Raw genomic sequence first — 13,610 nt, 5'->3', positions numbered from 1 at the left:
TTTATTTTATTTTGCTTTTCAAGGAACATTTAATAACAAGGTAGGTAACATACTTGTCTAACATGGTACTTTTAGATCATGGACGCTAAAGCAAAACATCCTGTTCATTGGGTGAAAACAGCCTGCTTAATGGTGTACACTGCAGTGAAATTTAAAAAAATACTGTAATTATAATTTCAGAACTTAAAAATTTGAGTGTCAGTGTTCTCTTTTTCATATGGGAAAGGAAAATGCTTTTGAAAATCATTTGAAGCTTGGACGAAAATTCCATGGCTATATTCTTAGGATCACTCTGTAGTCTTCATGATACAGATGACACAAGGGAAGCTTCAATTCAACCTTTTACAGAAGACATTCCAGCTCGCATGATCTCATCAACCAGGAGAATGTTGGTGGCAATCACAGTGCAGGAGTGAAGAAGCTGTTTCTTTACACAATAGTTATCCCGTATGCCTACTTCAGCAGCTACCATTGGCTCACCTGTGTTCAAGTCCACACCTACAAGTTGACCTGATTCTGAATGTTCTGCTTGAACTTTAACTAGTGTTTCTTGAAGGTCAAAACCAGAATTCTGAGCAAGAACCTTGGGAATAATGAGCAATGCATCAGCAAATGCTTGCACTCCAAGCTGGGCCCTGCCCTTTACACTGGGCTTATATTTAATCAAGGCTTCTGCCATTGCCACTTCCACTGCACCAGCACCTGGAACTACACAGCCACCATCGATAGCATTTTTAACAGCCCTCAAGCCATCTCTTATTGCATCTTGATTTGGGTGAGTGTGTGCTTATTTGGTCCTTTGACCAATAATGTGACAGAGTGAGGGTTGTTACATTTCTCAATAAAGGTGAATTTCTCTTCTCCCAATGTATATTCATAGACAAGTCCTGCAGGTCCCAAACAATCAGGATTTAGGTCATCAAAAGAATTTAGAGCTACTCCACCACAAGCAAGAGTCAGCCTTTCCATATTTCTCCTTTTAGCCCTCCGCAGAGCTACTATGCCTTCTTTTGCAAGAGCATCTAAGGAAAAAGGGGTCAATTCCCTTTTGATTAATAACCACGAATCCTTTATCTGAATCACCACAGACTTTCTTTTTCAGTTCTATTATTTTTTTAACTCTATCATCAATGAATTTTCTTTCAGCTTTTACAAGCTTCTCTCTCTTCTGCACTCTTGTAAAAAAAGCCAGAATTCACTTGTTTTTTCATATTCTAATGACACATTGCATGTGAGGATGTATGCATCTTCTACTCTTTTTTTCATATCAGGACGCCGCGCCCCATGGTCTAAAACAAGACCTCTGATTAAGCTTGTATCAGTTTCAGATTTATGTTTCATCTCCATAATCTCAACCATGAAGAGGTCAATAGGTTCATCTTGCATTTTGATAGCCAAAATGGAATCCACCACAGCCTCTGTTAAGACATCAGCAAGTTCAGCATGCACTTTAGTACGTAGAGATGTTCTGGCCACATCTATAAGTGTTTCTCTGTCCATTTCTTTGCTTACTTTGACTTGTTCCAAAAACTGAAGTACCTTTTCCTTTGCAGCTTCAAATCCTTCTGTTATTATTCTGGGATGAAGACCTTCAGAAATGTAGAGATCCGCCTGTTTCAGTAGTTCTCCAATGATTAGGACATTGGAAGTGGTACCATCACCAGTTATGTCATCCTGGGCTGTTGCTACTTTGGCTATTAAGGAGGCTGTTGGGTGTTGAATTTGCATTTCATGAAGCAGCACATTGCCATCTTTAGTAAGCTTGATGTCTCCAGCACCAGAAACAAGCATCTTCATGGTGTCTTTAGGCCCCAAGTTGGTCCTCAGCACGTCCTGCAGTCCCCGGGCCACGCTGATGTTGACCGCCAGTGCCGTCTGGGCTCTGGCTACCTCGGCCTTAGGGTTCAGGGTCTTCACGACCGCCATAGCTAACCACCACAGGAAGAGGAGGAGACCCGGCGTGCGGAGTGCCTAAAGCCGGCTCAGTGTGGCCTCTAAATACTTATATTTTAAATGTCAATTAATCTTATCTAAGAAGCACCCTCACAGAAACATTCAGAATAATGTGTGACCAAGTATCTGGTCACCATGGCTGAGCCATGTTGACACAAAAAAATAAGCATCACACCTTCAACTTCTAGTTGGGTGTTTTGTTTTTAGTGTTTTTGTCATGAATGGGTTTGAATTTCATCAAATTCTTTTATTGTAGGTATTAGCATGATCATATGTTTTTTAGCCCAGAGCTGAGATTGTGTTTTTTGCTAGAAATGTAGATGTCCTTATACAATCCTGCTATTGACTTGCTCTCCAAATCTGGTTGATTTATGGAAGGTCTAGATCTACTTCTTTGACTGTAGAATTAAAGATTACATTTAGATGAGCTAAAGGGTCTCTTTCAGACCCAAAAATATGACCCCATTTCTACGCATAACAAAACTTGAAATTAAAGGTTGCTTTATGTTTCATAAAGGTCATGGTCTTTGTATTATCTTATCCTCCAGACCACTCCCTGTGGTTGAGTAAAACAGGCATTTTCACTAATGATAGATGGAGTTACTGCAATTCGTAACAGTGATTTATGCTAAGATCATACTGTTTCTACATGGCGTTGGCAGGATTCCAAGTCAAGATCTTTGGGCCAGCATGCCAAATATTTTCATTTTTTATAAGAGCACAGGTTTATTGCATTAATAAATAAAGTGAACTCTCCTAACAAACTCATCCAAAGACATCCCCACCCTTGCTTTTAAAACTTGTTCCATACATGGAAGTCAAATTGTAAGAAAAGTTTCCTGCAGCTTGGACTTATTAAAAACAATGGGATTTGCTCCTAAGCCTACCTGTTCATTCTCTCTTTCTTGTGCTGTATTTACTAAAGTTCAGTTTTCTACTGCAGATGTAAATCATACGATTACATTTTTATTTAATTTTTAAAACACAACTTGGCCTTATCAGCAAAAGTATAACTGTTGTGCAGTCCAAATTCCAAAATTAGTGTTAGAAGGATATAATTAAATAGCAAGGGGGAGAAGGGAGAGCTTCTGGCACTTCCTTTCCCTTGTGGGAAGGAAGGACCCATGACTCGAATCATATGACAATAACCATCATCATAAAACAGTTACCATTATGAAGTGCTGTGTGTTATGAATTCTAAAAAAAAATACTTAATGCATTCCTTCTCACACTAAACCTTTGAAGTAACGATTAATATTATTCTCAGTATGCAGATGAGGAATCTGAAGTTTAGAGAAGTTGAATTGTTGGCTAGATGATATACAGACACTAACTGGGAGAAGCAGGATTCCAGAAAGGTCGGCCACATTAAAAACTTCCTGCTCTTAGTATAAACATTGCATTGCTCTACTCTCTGAACAAATATGCAACATCAGAACGATAATGAATAATTTCTTAGAACCAGTTCATACTTAACTTCATGTACCATGTTGGACATAGAATGCTAAAATAGGGAAAACCAAACAAAACAACAACAACAAAAGAAATAAACAAACATGGGCTTTAGAATCAGAAAAAAATACAATCTTACCTCCTAGAAAGTGACACTGGCAAGAAAAGATAATCCAAAGGACTATTCTTTCAGGGTAGAATAACCAGAACTCTCAAAGCTGTCTACCCTTTGGTGTATGCACTAATTTTCTATTGCTCATATAATAAGCTACAACATAGTTATGGCTGAAAATAGCACACTTTCATTATCTTATAGTTCTGTATGTTAGATGTCTGTTACAGATCTCTGTGTGTTAAAATCAAGAAGTCACAGGGTTGGTTCCTTTCTGGAGCCTCTAGAAGAGAATCTGCCTTTTGTACATTCCTTCTCTTGTGGACCCAAACCTCAATATTCAAAGCTACCAATGTTGCCTCTCTTTGAACATTTTTCCACAGTCACACCTTCTTTAGACCACAGCTGAGGAAGGTTCTGTGATTTTAAAAATCTATGTAATTATATTAGACCCTAACAGATGACCTTGGATATTCTCCCCACGTCAAGGTCCTTAATTTAATCATACCTGCACAGTGCTTTTTGCCTTGTAGCAGGACATATTCACACCTTCCAGCATTAGGATTACGGACATCATTGGGGGGTCATTATTCTGCCTCCCTCAGTGTACAAAGCTTGGAGCCTGGGGAACAGTGAGCTTGAGATCAAGCACAAGACTAGATGATAAACACAGAAAACACTGTGAACACCAACCTCAGAGTAAGATAATTTGCTAAACATTAAAGAGATGTGTTTTCAATTCAGTCCACCTCTCTCATCTTAGAACTGTAAAAATACTCCCCTTACCTAAAGCTTGATGAAATCTTTTTTCCCCCCTATTATTCCCTGTGAGGCACCAACAATGTTAGAAGCTGGAACAGTGAGGCACAAAGACACCATGGGCCCTATCTTTCCAGATTCTGCCAGTTCTACCTTTAGGCTGTGAAGACAGGGTGTCCTGGAGGGATAAATATCTGTGTCAACTGATCTTGCTTGGGAATACATGGCCTTTCAGAGTTTGGAGGGAGCAAGATTCTAAGGACAATTCTATCTGGTTCAGATCAATAATAAGCATCATATTCTTCTTCAAAGAACACCTTTTCCAGTAGTCACCCCTGCATTCCATATATATAAATTCCATATATATAAATTCTGCCATAGGAAAAAAGGAGAGAGGGTTGTCACCAGAAATTGCTAATAGGATAGACTTGAATCCTACTTCTTTTAACCTGTGTTTAAACATAACAACAACAACAACAACAACAACAACAACAAAAATACCCAAAGAATTCACATAGTAAATACTAATATCTAGTTCAGAAAGTCCTCTGAGAGAATCTGAAATACCAGACACCCTTAAAAATATGCAAACACATTCTCTCCAAGCCACACTCTCTATTCAAAAAAATGAATTGCTAACTTTTACATTTAGGGGATTTGTGTGTAAAATACGAATGAACCCATTCAATTTATCATCCTCGAATAAACCTGTCATAGTGTCACAGGAGTAGGGAATAGCCAATTGCTAATATCAAAAGCTGTAAAAACGGTCCAACTTAGGGTTCCTAGGGAGTGACCCATTTTTGCAGCAGAGTGAAAGTAGGTAGCACAAATTATGCTAGAACAATATCAGTGAAATGTTGAATTTGAAAATCCTACTTGGACAAATGAAAGAAACCCATGAAAGCATGTTAACTGAAATATCTTAACATTGCCAGCATAATCACACGCCATAGGTTAGGAACCAGATACATTCCCTGCTGCCCCCATCATAATATTCTTCCAATTTAGGTGGGTTAATGCCATTGTTAAGCACCTATAAAAGAGGTCAAGGATAAGAGTTTACTTAACATGACAGGAAAATTATGTTCCATCAAGACAGACGATTCTCAAAATTCTGGTCAGTTAGTTTTAAGAAGTTGGTAAAGTATTGGTTTACATCTCGGAACACAGCATACTAAAGGAAAAATTAGTACCACTACATTTAGTCAGAAAAATCTAGGTTGCACCAGGGCAAGAAATACGAAAACCTCAGTGGTTCACACAACCAAAATCTCTTTCAATGTCCGCTGTGGGTCTAGGTGACTTTCCAGGGCAAGTCTCTTCCATGTGGTCCTCAGAATTCCAGGCTTATCACATCTCCATTGTGTATGAGGCTTTCACTTTTCCTGCGATGGAAAGGACTCTGAAAGGGAACTCTCTTGCACTATTGGTGGGAATGCAAACTGGTGCAGCTGCTCTGGAAAACAGTGTGGAGGTTCCTCAAAAAATTAAAAATAGATCTACCTTATGACCCAGCAACAGCACTGCTAGGAATTTACCCAAGGGATACAGGAGTGCTGATGCCTAGGGGCACATGCACTCCAATGTTTACAGCAGCACTTTCAACAGTAGCCAAATTATGGAAAGAGCCTAAATGTCCATCAACTGATGAATGGATGAAGAAATTGTGGTTTATATACACAATGTAATACTACGTGGCAATGAGAAAGAATGAAATATGGCCTTTTGTAGCAACATGGATGGAACTGGAGAGTGTTATGCTAAGTGAAATAAGCCATACAGAGAAAGAGATACCATATGTTTTCACTCTTATGTGGATCCTGAGAAACTTAACAGAAGACCATGGGGGAGGGGAAGGAAAAAAAATGGTTAGAGAGGGAGGGAACCAAAACATAAGAAACTCCTAAAAACTGAGAACAAACTGAGGATTTATGGGGGGTGGGAGGGTGGGGTGGGTGGGTAATTGGTATTGAGGAGGGCACCTGTTGGGATGAGCACTGGGTGTTGTATGGAAACCAATGTGACAATAAATTTCATACTAAAAAAAAAAAAAAAAAGAAAGGACTCTGGAGAGATACCTATTGGCATATACATAATACAAAATTCCCAGCCCATTTTGCAGAACAAGGTGCAGCAATGCAGCTGGGGGATGTGGTTTCAGTATAGTAGATCTGAAACCATTGGTGAGAACTGGTATTTTTGTTTACCATACACAGGTAGGTAAAACACCTGGAGGTTGTGAAGACCATGGCATATATATGTGACTATCTATAATGAAGAACACAATATTAGGATGTGGTTGGCATTCTATAGGATAGGTACTAAAAGTTGAAACATGATTCACCAATTTTCACTACTGTAGATGTTATTCTTTTATGCACAGTTTAAGTCTAATTCTGGCGAGATGATGTAGGAGAAATGGAGCTGTAACAACTTTGCTTATCTATACATTGGTAAGGAAACACTGAGCCACTTAGTAGTTATATGTAACGTTGATTATGATCACTTCTGTCTCAAAGATGTTAGATGTACTGAGTATCCATGTGACAAGAATCTGTATTTCATATATGTTGTTTCTTCTTCCTTGTATTGGACGTGGTTTAATATCTTTCCTTGCTTAATTTACTTGCTAATGATAAATTCCTTCAGTCATACAACATTTGAACTGCCTTCTTTCAGGATTAGAGCTACATAGAGATGTATCCTTTTATTTTCCAGTTATTTTATTTTTATTTTTTGTTCATTTGTGTGTGTGTGTGTATGTGAGAGAGAGAGAGAGAGAGAGATTGCACATGTATCAGTGGGGAGGGGCAGAAAGCGAGGGAAACACTGAATCCGAAGCAAGCTCCAGGCTCTGAGCTGTCAGCACAGAGCCTAACACGAGGCTCAAAGTCATGAGCTGCGAGATCCTGACCTGAACTGAAGTCCAGTGCTCAAGTGACTAAGCCACCAGGTATCCCTCTAGTTATTTTAAATGTGGGATTCATTTGTATCATTTTAAAACACGTCCAACTATTCATCCTGGCTATGAAGGAGAACATAGTGTAACTCTTCGAAGTTGTAAGGAAATGACAGTGAGTGCCCAAATCTTTCAATGAGCCACATGATATTATTAAGTTTTCCTATAATTTTTCAGGCCGGTCTGGTCTCTGCACTAAATGTAACTGAGACCATTTACCATGTCTGTAACAGTGAATGGGTGTGGGAAACAGAAATGACACATTCCCTCACAATTATTTAATAAAACATTGTAACAACTTTCCTTCCTCGTTCCTATCTTTCCTTTTTTCTCTTTCCTCAACAAATAATTATTTAAACATTTACTGTGTACAAATTAACTGTGCTACGTACAATGGAGTTTAAGACAGATTTGATATGGTCTCTAATGTAAAGGAACTTAAATAAGATCTTGTTTCCACAGGGATAGTCTACCATCCACTCCAAAGCCCTTTTGTGATGTCATAGAAAGCCCTAATGTTTCTTCAAGGCCATATTCCCTGGCAATAATAAAAGAACAAGTATGTTTCCATGGGGCTAGTTTTGCTTTGGCAGTTCAAAACGTAGGGTTTGCAAAAGTCTCTGATTTCTGGACCTGTGTTTTTGCAAAAAAAATCCATGGTGCCTATTATAGTCCCTGAACATTTTGAAATAATATGCTTTACTTTGCAAGGATAGAAATAGCTCCACCTGTGGACCACCTCTAGGCATTCTTCATTCTTTGGCCCCCTGAACACTTCAAGCAACTTTGGCTTTTGGTTCATACACCACAGAAGAACTTACTCATTTGAAATAAAAAGTGATTAACAACATAAATGTTCAATAAACAGCCTGTAGTCATCACTCGGCAAAGAACATGTTCAGCCCACTTTCCCTGTGCTTTCCTCATTTGGAAAGACTGACGTACTGTGAAAGTCTAGTCAATAGTTGTTAGCATTTCTGAAAGCCAAGCGAGTGAATTAGAGATACAAAGAATTCTTTGGCAGACTTTCAAAGTCCCTGATCCACTAAATAACAGTTTCCTATAGCAAGACACTGTTTAAGAATCAAGTCATTTTTTACCTTCTAGATTGGCTTTCTTGAGCTATTCTTTTTTTTTTTTTTTTTTTAAGAACTTAAGCATTTATTAAACCTGAAACCGGTGTTATTGCACATGTGGGATTAGTCATGCCAAGCACAGGACAGCTGTATGATGAAATATGACAACTTCAGAAGCTTGACAAGAAATGCAAAATGAAAGATCCTTTGTAAACTGTTTTTAGAGGAAAAAGAAAAAAGAGGTGTTTACAAACATTGAACGAGTGTGAATGTGTTTTCATCGTTTTCTTGACACAGAGTCTTTAAACTTGTAAAGGTAACTAGAGTATATGACTCACTGCTGGGTACAGATAGCTGGTTTGCATTTTGACCCTCTAATAAGAGGCACTGTGATCTATAGTTCATTAACAGTCCACTTAATATGGCACTTAGTACAGCCATGACACGGAAGCCACGTAAGGTGCTCTTATGAAGCTGCCATGAAGGCTTTATGATTATTGGTTTGTATGCCAAACCTTAAGATTAATTCAATAAGGACTAATCAGTATTTTTCAGATATATGGGGATGAGGGAAGTAGGTTTGGTGTCAGTATGTCTGAAGCAGGATCTGGGAGCTTGTGTTCAAAACAAGCTCCTATGTAATCCTGATGCTGTTGGTCTATAGGTCATATTTGAGTAGCAAGGGACTAGATCTTATTTGAGAAAAGCTATACAAAGACAGAAAAACTCCCTGAAATAGACAGACAGACTGTCTGGTGAATAAGCTCCTCCGAATGAGACTTGTTAAGTAAAGAAGCATAGATTTAAAAAAGTGAGTTATTGCAGCTAACCTCACTCGTGTCCATCCATGTCTTGTCTATTACTCAGTGAACACTGGATCATAAACCACAAGGACTCAGGTCCCATTGCCAAACTACATTGTGTAATTGATGCATCACAGAAATTCTGAAGCAATTAAACATTTTGTTTATTTACATCATCATCTTCTGATTCTCTGTTTGCTAGGAACTTTTTAAATTGTAACTTACCTTCTCATGTAGGATTATTTAAAAGGAGAGAATGAAGCTAATGGACTGAGTAAGCTGAGAATTTCTCACTGAAAATAACAGATTTACAATAGGAAGAGAATCTGCTGATCAAAGAATGCCGGATACTCCAATATTTCTGACTGTAAATTTTTATTGAAAATTAACAAAATGGAATTTTGGTCAGTCTCATAGTCTTGGTTGATGTGTAATTGTGTGAAATGGATTAACTCTAGAGTACTAACTAAGCAGTTTTCAGTCTGAAAAGCTCATGATTGATCCTAGACCGAAATGACTATAAAGTTGATCTGGGAGAAATAATTTTAGGACAGACAAGGGTGAGATAAAGAGATTTGCCTTATTAGATACTAAAATTTATTATTAGGATTTAATAAGTAAATATTTCAGTATCTATGTCCCTATATGCAACATAGCTCAACGGCAAAAGACAAAATGTAAAAAAAAAAAAAAAATCCATAAAATACAGCATTTTAAGCCAGACAGTGAAAGAATGAATGAGCATAATGATGTGGGACAACTGGCAAATCATTTAGAAAGAAACAAGCTTAAATCCTTATCCCACACTGTCTTCTCAAATGAATACTCTGTGGGTTAAACAAGGAAATCATAAAAGTAATAGAAGTACAGGTAAACACTTTAATTATATTTATTAGTAGGAAGGTCTTTCTAAGGATGGCATCAAGGGTAAAACCATCAAGAATGAAATTAAGAGAAATAACTGCTTTAAAATTAAAGGGCTTACATGGTAACGCTTTTACCCATGTCTCTGCTATAATCAAATTATGAGTCAACTGATAAATATAAATGCAATAAAGTGCATCAGTAATAACTCTATAAAGAGCTTTTATAAATCAACCAGAAAAAGAGAATCAACCAGTACGAAGATGACCTAGGCACTAGAATAAGCAATTATCAAAGGAAAGGTAAAAAAACAAAACAAAACAAAACAAAAAAAAAACAGGCAAATGAACAAAAATACTTGAAATGGTCAGTAAACACATTAAAATGCATTCGTTCCCAGATGTCAAGATTATTGTCAGTTGGTTTGTGATAAAAATAGCTATCAAATATTGTAAAAACATGCATAAGTGTTTATGCACTAGCTCCACTTTTAGCATGCGTTCAAGGATGTTGGCTGAAATGTTAGCAATGGGTGAATTTGAAAAACAAAATAAAAAAAGAATAAAAACATAATGCACAAGTAATTAAATTGTAGCCTTTCATATATAATAAAGGTATCATTATAAGGGTATATATTTATAGATAGATAGATAGATAGATAGATAGATAGATATGAGAATATGCTCCTCCTATATTTTAGGTGAAAAAGACAGGGTCTACATTAGCATGCATTGTTAGACTGCATATACCATTTATATATTTATTTTGGATGAAACTTTTTTATGTTTAATTGATTTTCTACATTCCACTGTTGTGGATATCATGGAATCAGGGGGCATCTGATTGAAGGGAAGAAGGAAAAGAAGAGAACATCTTTACTTCTTCACACTTAAAACGTGACATCCCAGGGCCTTTCTCTGGGATGCTTTCTCTACATACTCTCTTATGTAGCCTTCATTGTTCTACACCTCTTCTTTAAGATGCAAGGTTGCATTCATAGGACAGAGGAAAAATCTTTCCCTGTATTCTTCCACAAGTTTGTTAGGTCATTATTTACAGAAAATTCAGGTAGTCTAACAATGGTGCATTTCTAAATTATTTAAGAAACATCTATTGGTAATATAAATGCATGGCATATCATTCAAAACAGAAAAGGGACAAAAATAAGTATCATGATACACATATCAAGATAAAGGAATCACAAAGTCAATGCTTTAATGAATTGTGGATGTCCTTTTCAAAAGCTCGTGTTAATTTTTTTCTATATTTATAGAAATTATTTATTCTTATAAGTTACTTATAATTTGGATCATGTTCATTTACCATTTAAAACCGTTATTTGTATATGTATAGGTAGGACAAAAATCCTAGAAAAATATATAGAATATTCACAGAAATGTCAGTAGCCTGTAGGATTAAAGATAATTTTTACTTTCATATTTTAGGTATTTTCAGATCTGTTTATAATAAACAGAAAATAGCTTTAAAATGTAAAGCAGTAAGGCTATTTCCACATAAAAAAAATAGTATGTAATAACAGATCTTTGGAGGGCTTTTCCTCATAAGTAACACCCATGTATCACCGAAATGGGGCTGAAAGTATATTTATTGAGAAACTTTAAAAGCAGGTCATGAGGCCTGGTGATTTCAGCACAAAAGGTTAATAGGACGCCCAAATTTATTTGGTCCCAGATATACTGGGACATCTCACCACTATTTCAGATACAAGAAATAGCATCAGAGCCTGATGAGGAGTGAAAAGTAATGAATACTTGGTATAATCTTACCAATACTTGGTATAATCCTAGTCCTCCCCTTTCATTTTTACACCCTTTTCTCATCTATTTCCAAATCTATTAGATGTATCATATTTTAAGTGTAGGTGTATGTTTCTACTCTAAGTCGACAGAGATGATTAGAATTTTCAATGTAAAGATTCCATTGGTGTTATCAGCTTAAGAAGACAGATATGACTTGTGAATGAGGGAAACAATGAAAATCTTTGTGGTAGAATATGACTTTCTAGAGAATCCAAGGATAATTTCAATAGACAGTAGGCAAAATGGCACTCCAGCTGGGAACAATAAAGTTACTAAAGGTAGGAGGGAGAATGCATGGCTTCTACATGGATTAGAGAAAAGTAGTTTCATCACTAGACTGTGGGCTATGAAATTTGAGAGGAAAAATTAGAAAGGAGTCCATCTTAGAAAATCTTAATTGGAAGGCCATTTATTTGAAGGTTACAAGAAACAACTGAACTTTTGAGAATGTCTGCAGAAGTGATCACAGTCATAAGTCAGTGTGTGAAAGAGCATGGATTGGACTGGAGAAATGAACATTTATAGACAGGACAGCCACTCAGGAAATTACTGTGTTAATAAAGATGAAATTGTGGCTAGAGATGAGAATGCATTCTAGAGTTAATGCAGATGTAGAACCAGAACAATGAAAGACGATTAGAAATGGCAGGCAACAGTCAGAGCCCTCTTAATAATGAGTATTTAGAGGGGCGCCTGGGTGGCTCAGTCGGTTAAGCGTCCGACTTCAGCTCAGGTCACGATCTCACGGTCCATGAGTTTGAGCCCCGCGTCAGGCTGTGGGCTGATGGCTCAGAGCCTGGAGCCTGCTTCTGATTCTGTGTCTCCCTCTCTCTCTGCCCCTCCCCCATTCATGCTCTGTCTCTCTCTGTCTCAAAAATAAATAAACGTTAAAAATTTTTTTTTTAAATAATGAATATTTAGAAAGATAATGGAAACGGAAACTTTGGGGGAAGTTCACCACAGGGGAAAAAGTTTGTATTTGCTGAGTTACCGATGTACTGATGTGTCCCAGAAGTGGCATCAGTTTTAGGGTGGGGTGGGCTATGGAGAGGATGATGGGCATATAAATATATTGTGGGTGTCTTCAGCAAACAGGCATGAGAAAATGTATAGATGTAGTAAAATTGGTAGACAGCTCTGAGCAAAAAGGCCAAAGTTTCCATGTTGGAAGGTGAGTACATTAAAGAAGTTTGAGGAGGCAAATAGTGATAGAAGAGGTTTTGGCCTGTTTGGCTCACTGTTATATTCCCAATGCCTAAAATTGCGCTTGAGGTGTAGAACGCCTCGATAAATGTTATTGAATGAATTAATGTATAAAGGAGGTGGTTTCACGACAAAGATGTTTGTGAACAGTGTGGAACACTGCCTAGAAAGAAAAGAAAATGAGGTCTTCTGTATTTAGGAGGTCAACACTGATCTCTGAAAAACCAAATTCAGAAGAAATGAGAAAAGACAGAAAAGAGACCTTTTAATACATCATCCTTTTGGTTCCACTCATATCTGAGTAGGTATTCTATCTTTCAAACCAAAAATTTTCTGTCTATAACATTCAAGATCTGAGATATGCATAACAGTATTTTGTTTTCTTTTTTTTGCAGGAGGATTTTACCCTTGGAGCTTTATGCTTTACTGAAAAACAAAAACAAAAAACCAAAACCAACTGTGAATTAATTAAATCCAAGTAGCAGCACAATGTCAGTTCAACATGCAATTCAAAATACTAATTCAGTCCTTGGATAAAGTGGGCTTTGTCCTAAATGCTTAAACATTGATTTTGTAAGGAACAATAAATAGCCGCCATGAGTGATA

General features: G+C 37.1%; 1 protein-coding gene across 1 annotated transcript; it reads right to left on the bottom strand.

Moving 5' to 3' along the window:
• Nucleotides 1-212: 212 nt before the first annotated feature.
• On the bottom strand, nt 213-1,926 carry LOC124523890 (T-complex protein 1 subunit zeta-like). Its single transcript, XM_047095819.1, is given in 5 exon segments — nt 213-768; nt 771-1,035; nt 1,037-1,163; nt 1,165-1,200; nt 1,202-1,926. Coding segments are annotated over 5 exon segments (1,587 nt in total). The 3' UTR covers nt 213-334.
• Nucleotides 1,927-13,610: the final 11,684 nt, after the last annotated feature.

Source organism: Lynx rufus, unplaced genomic scaffold (assembly GCF_022079265.1).
Source record: "Lynx rufus isolate CCGP_SWC_20201006 ecotype Redwood Valley unplaced genomic scaffold, mLynRuf1.p SCAF_4, whole genome shotgun sequence".
NCBI classification, from domain to species: domain Eukaryota; kingdom Metazoa; phylum Chordata; class Mammalia; order Carnivora; family Felidae; genus Lynx; species Lynx rufus.
This window is presented reverse-complemented; position numbering and strand designations above follow the sequence as displayed.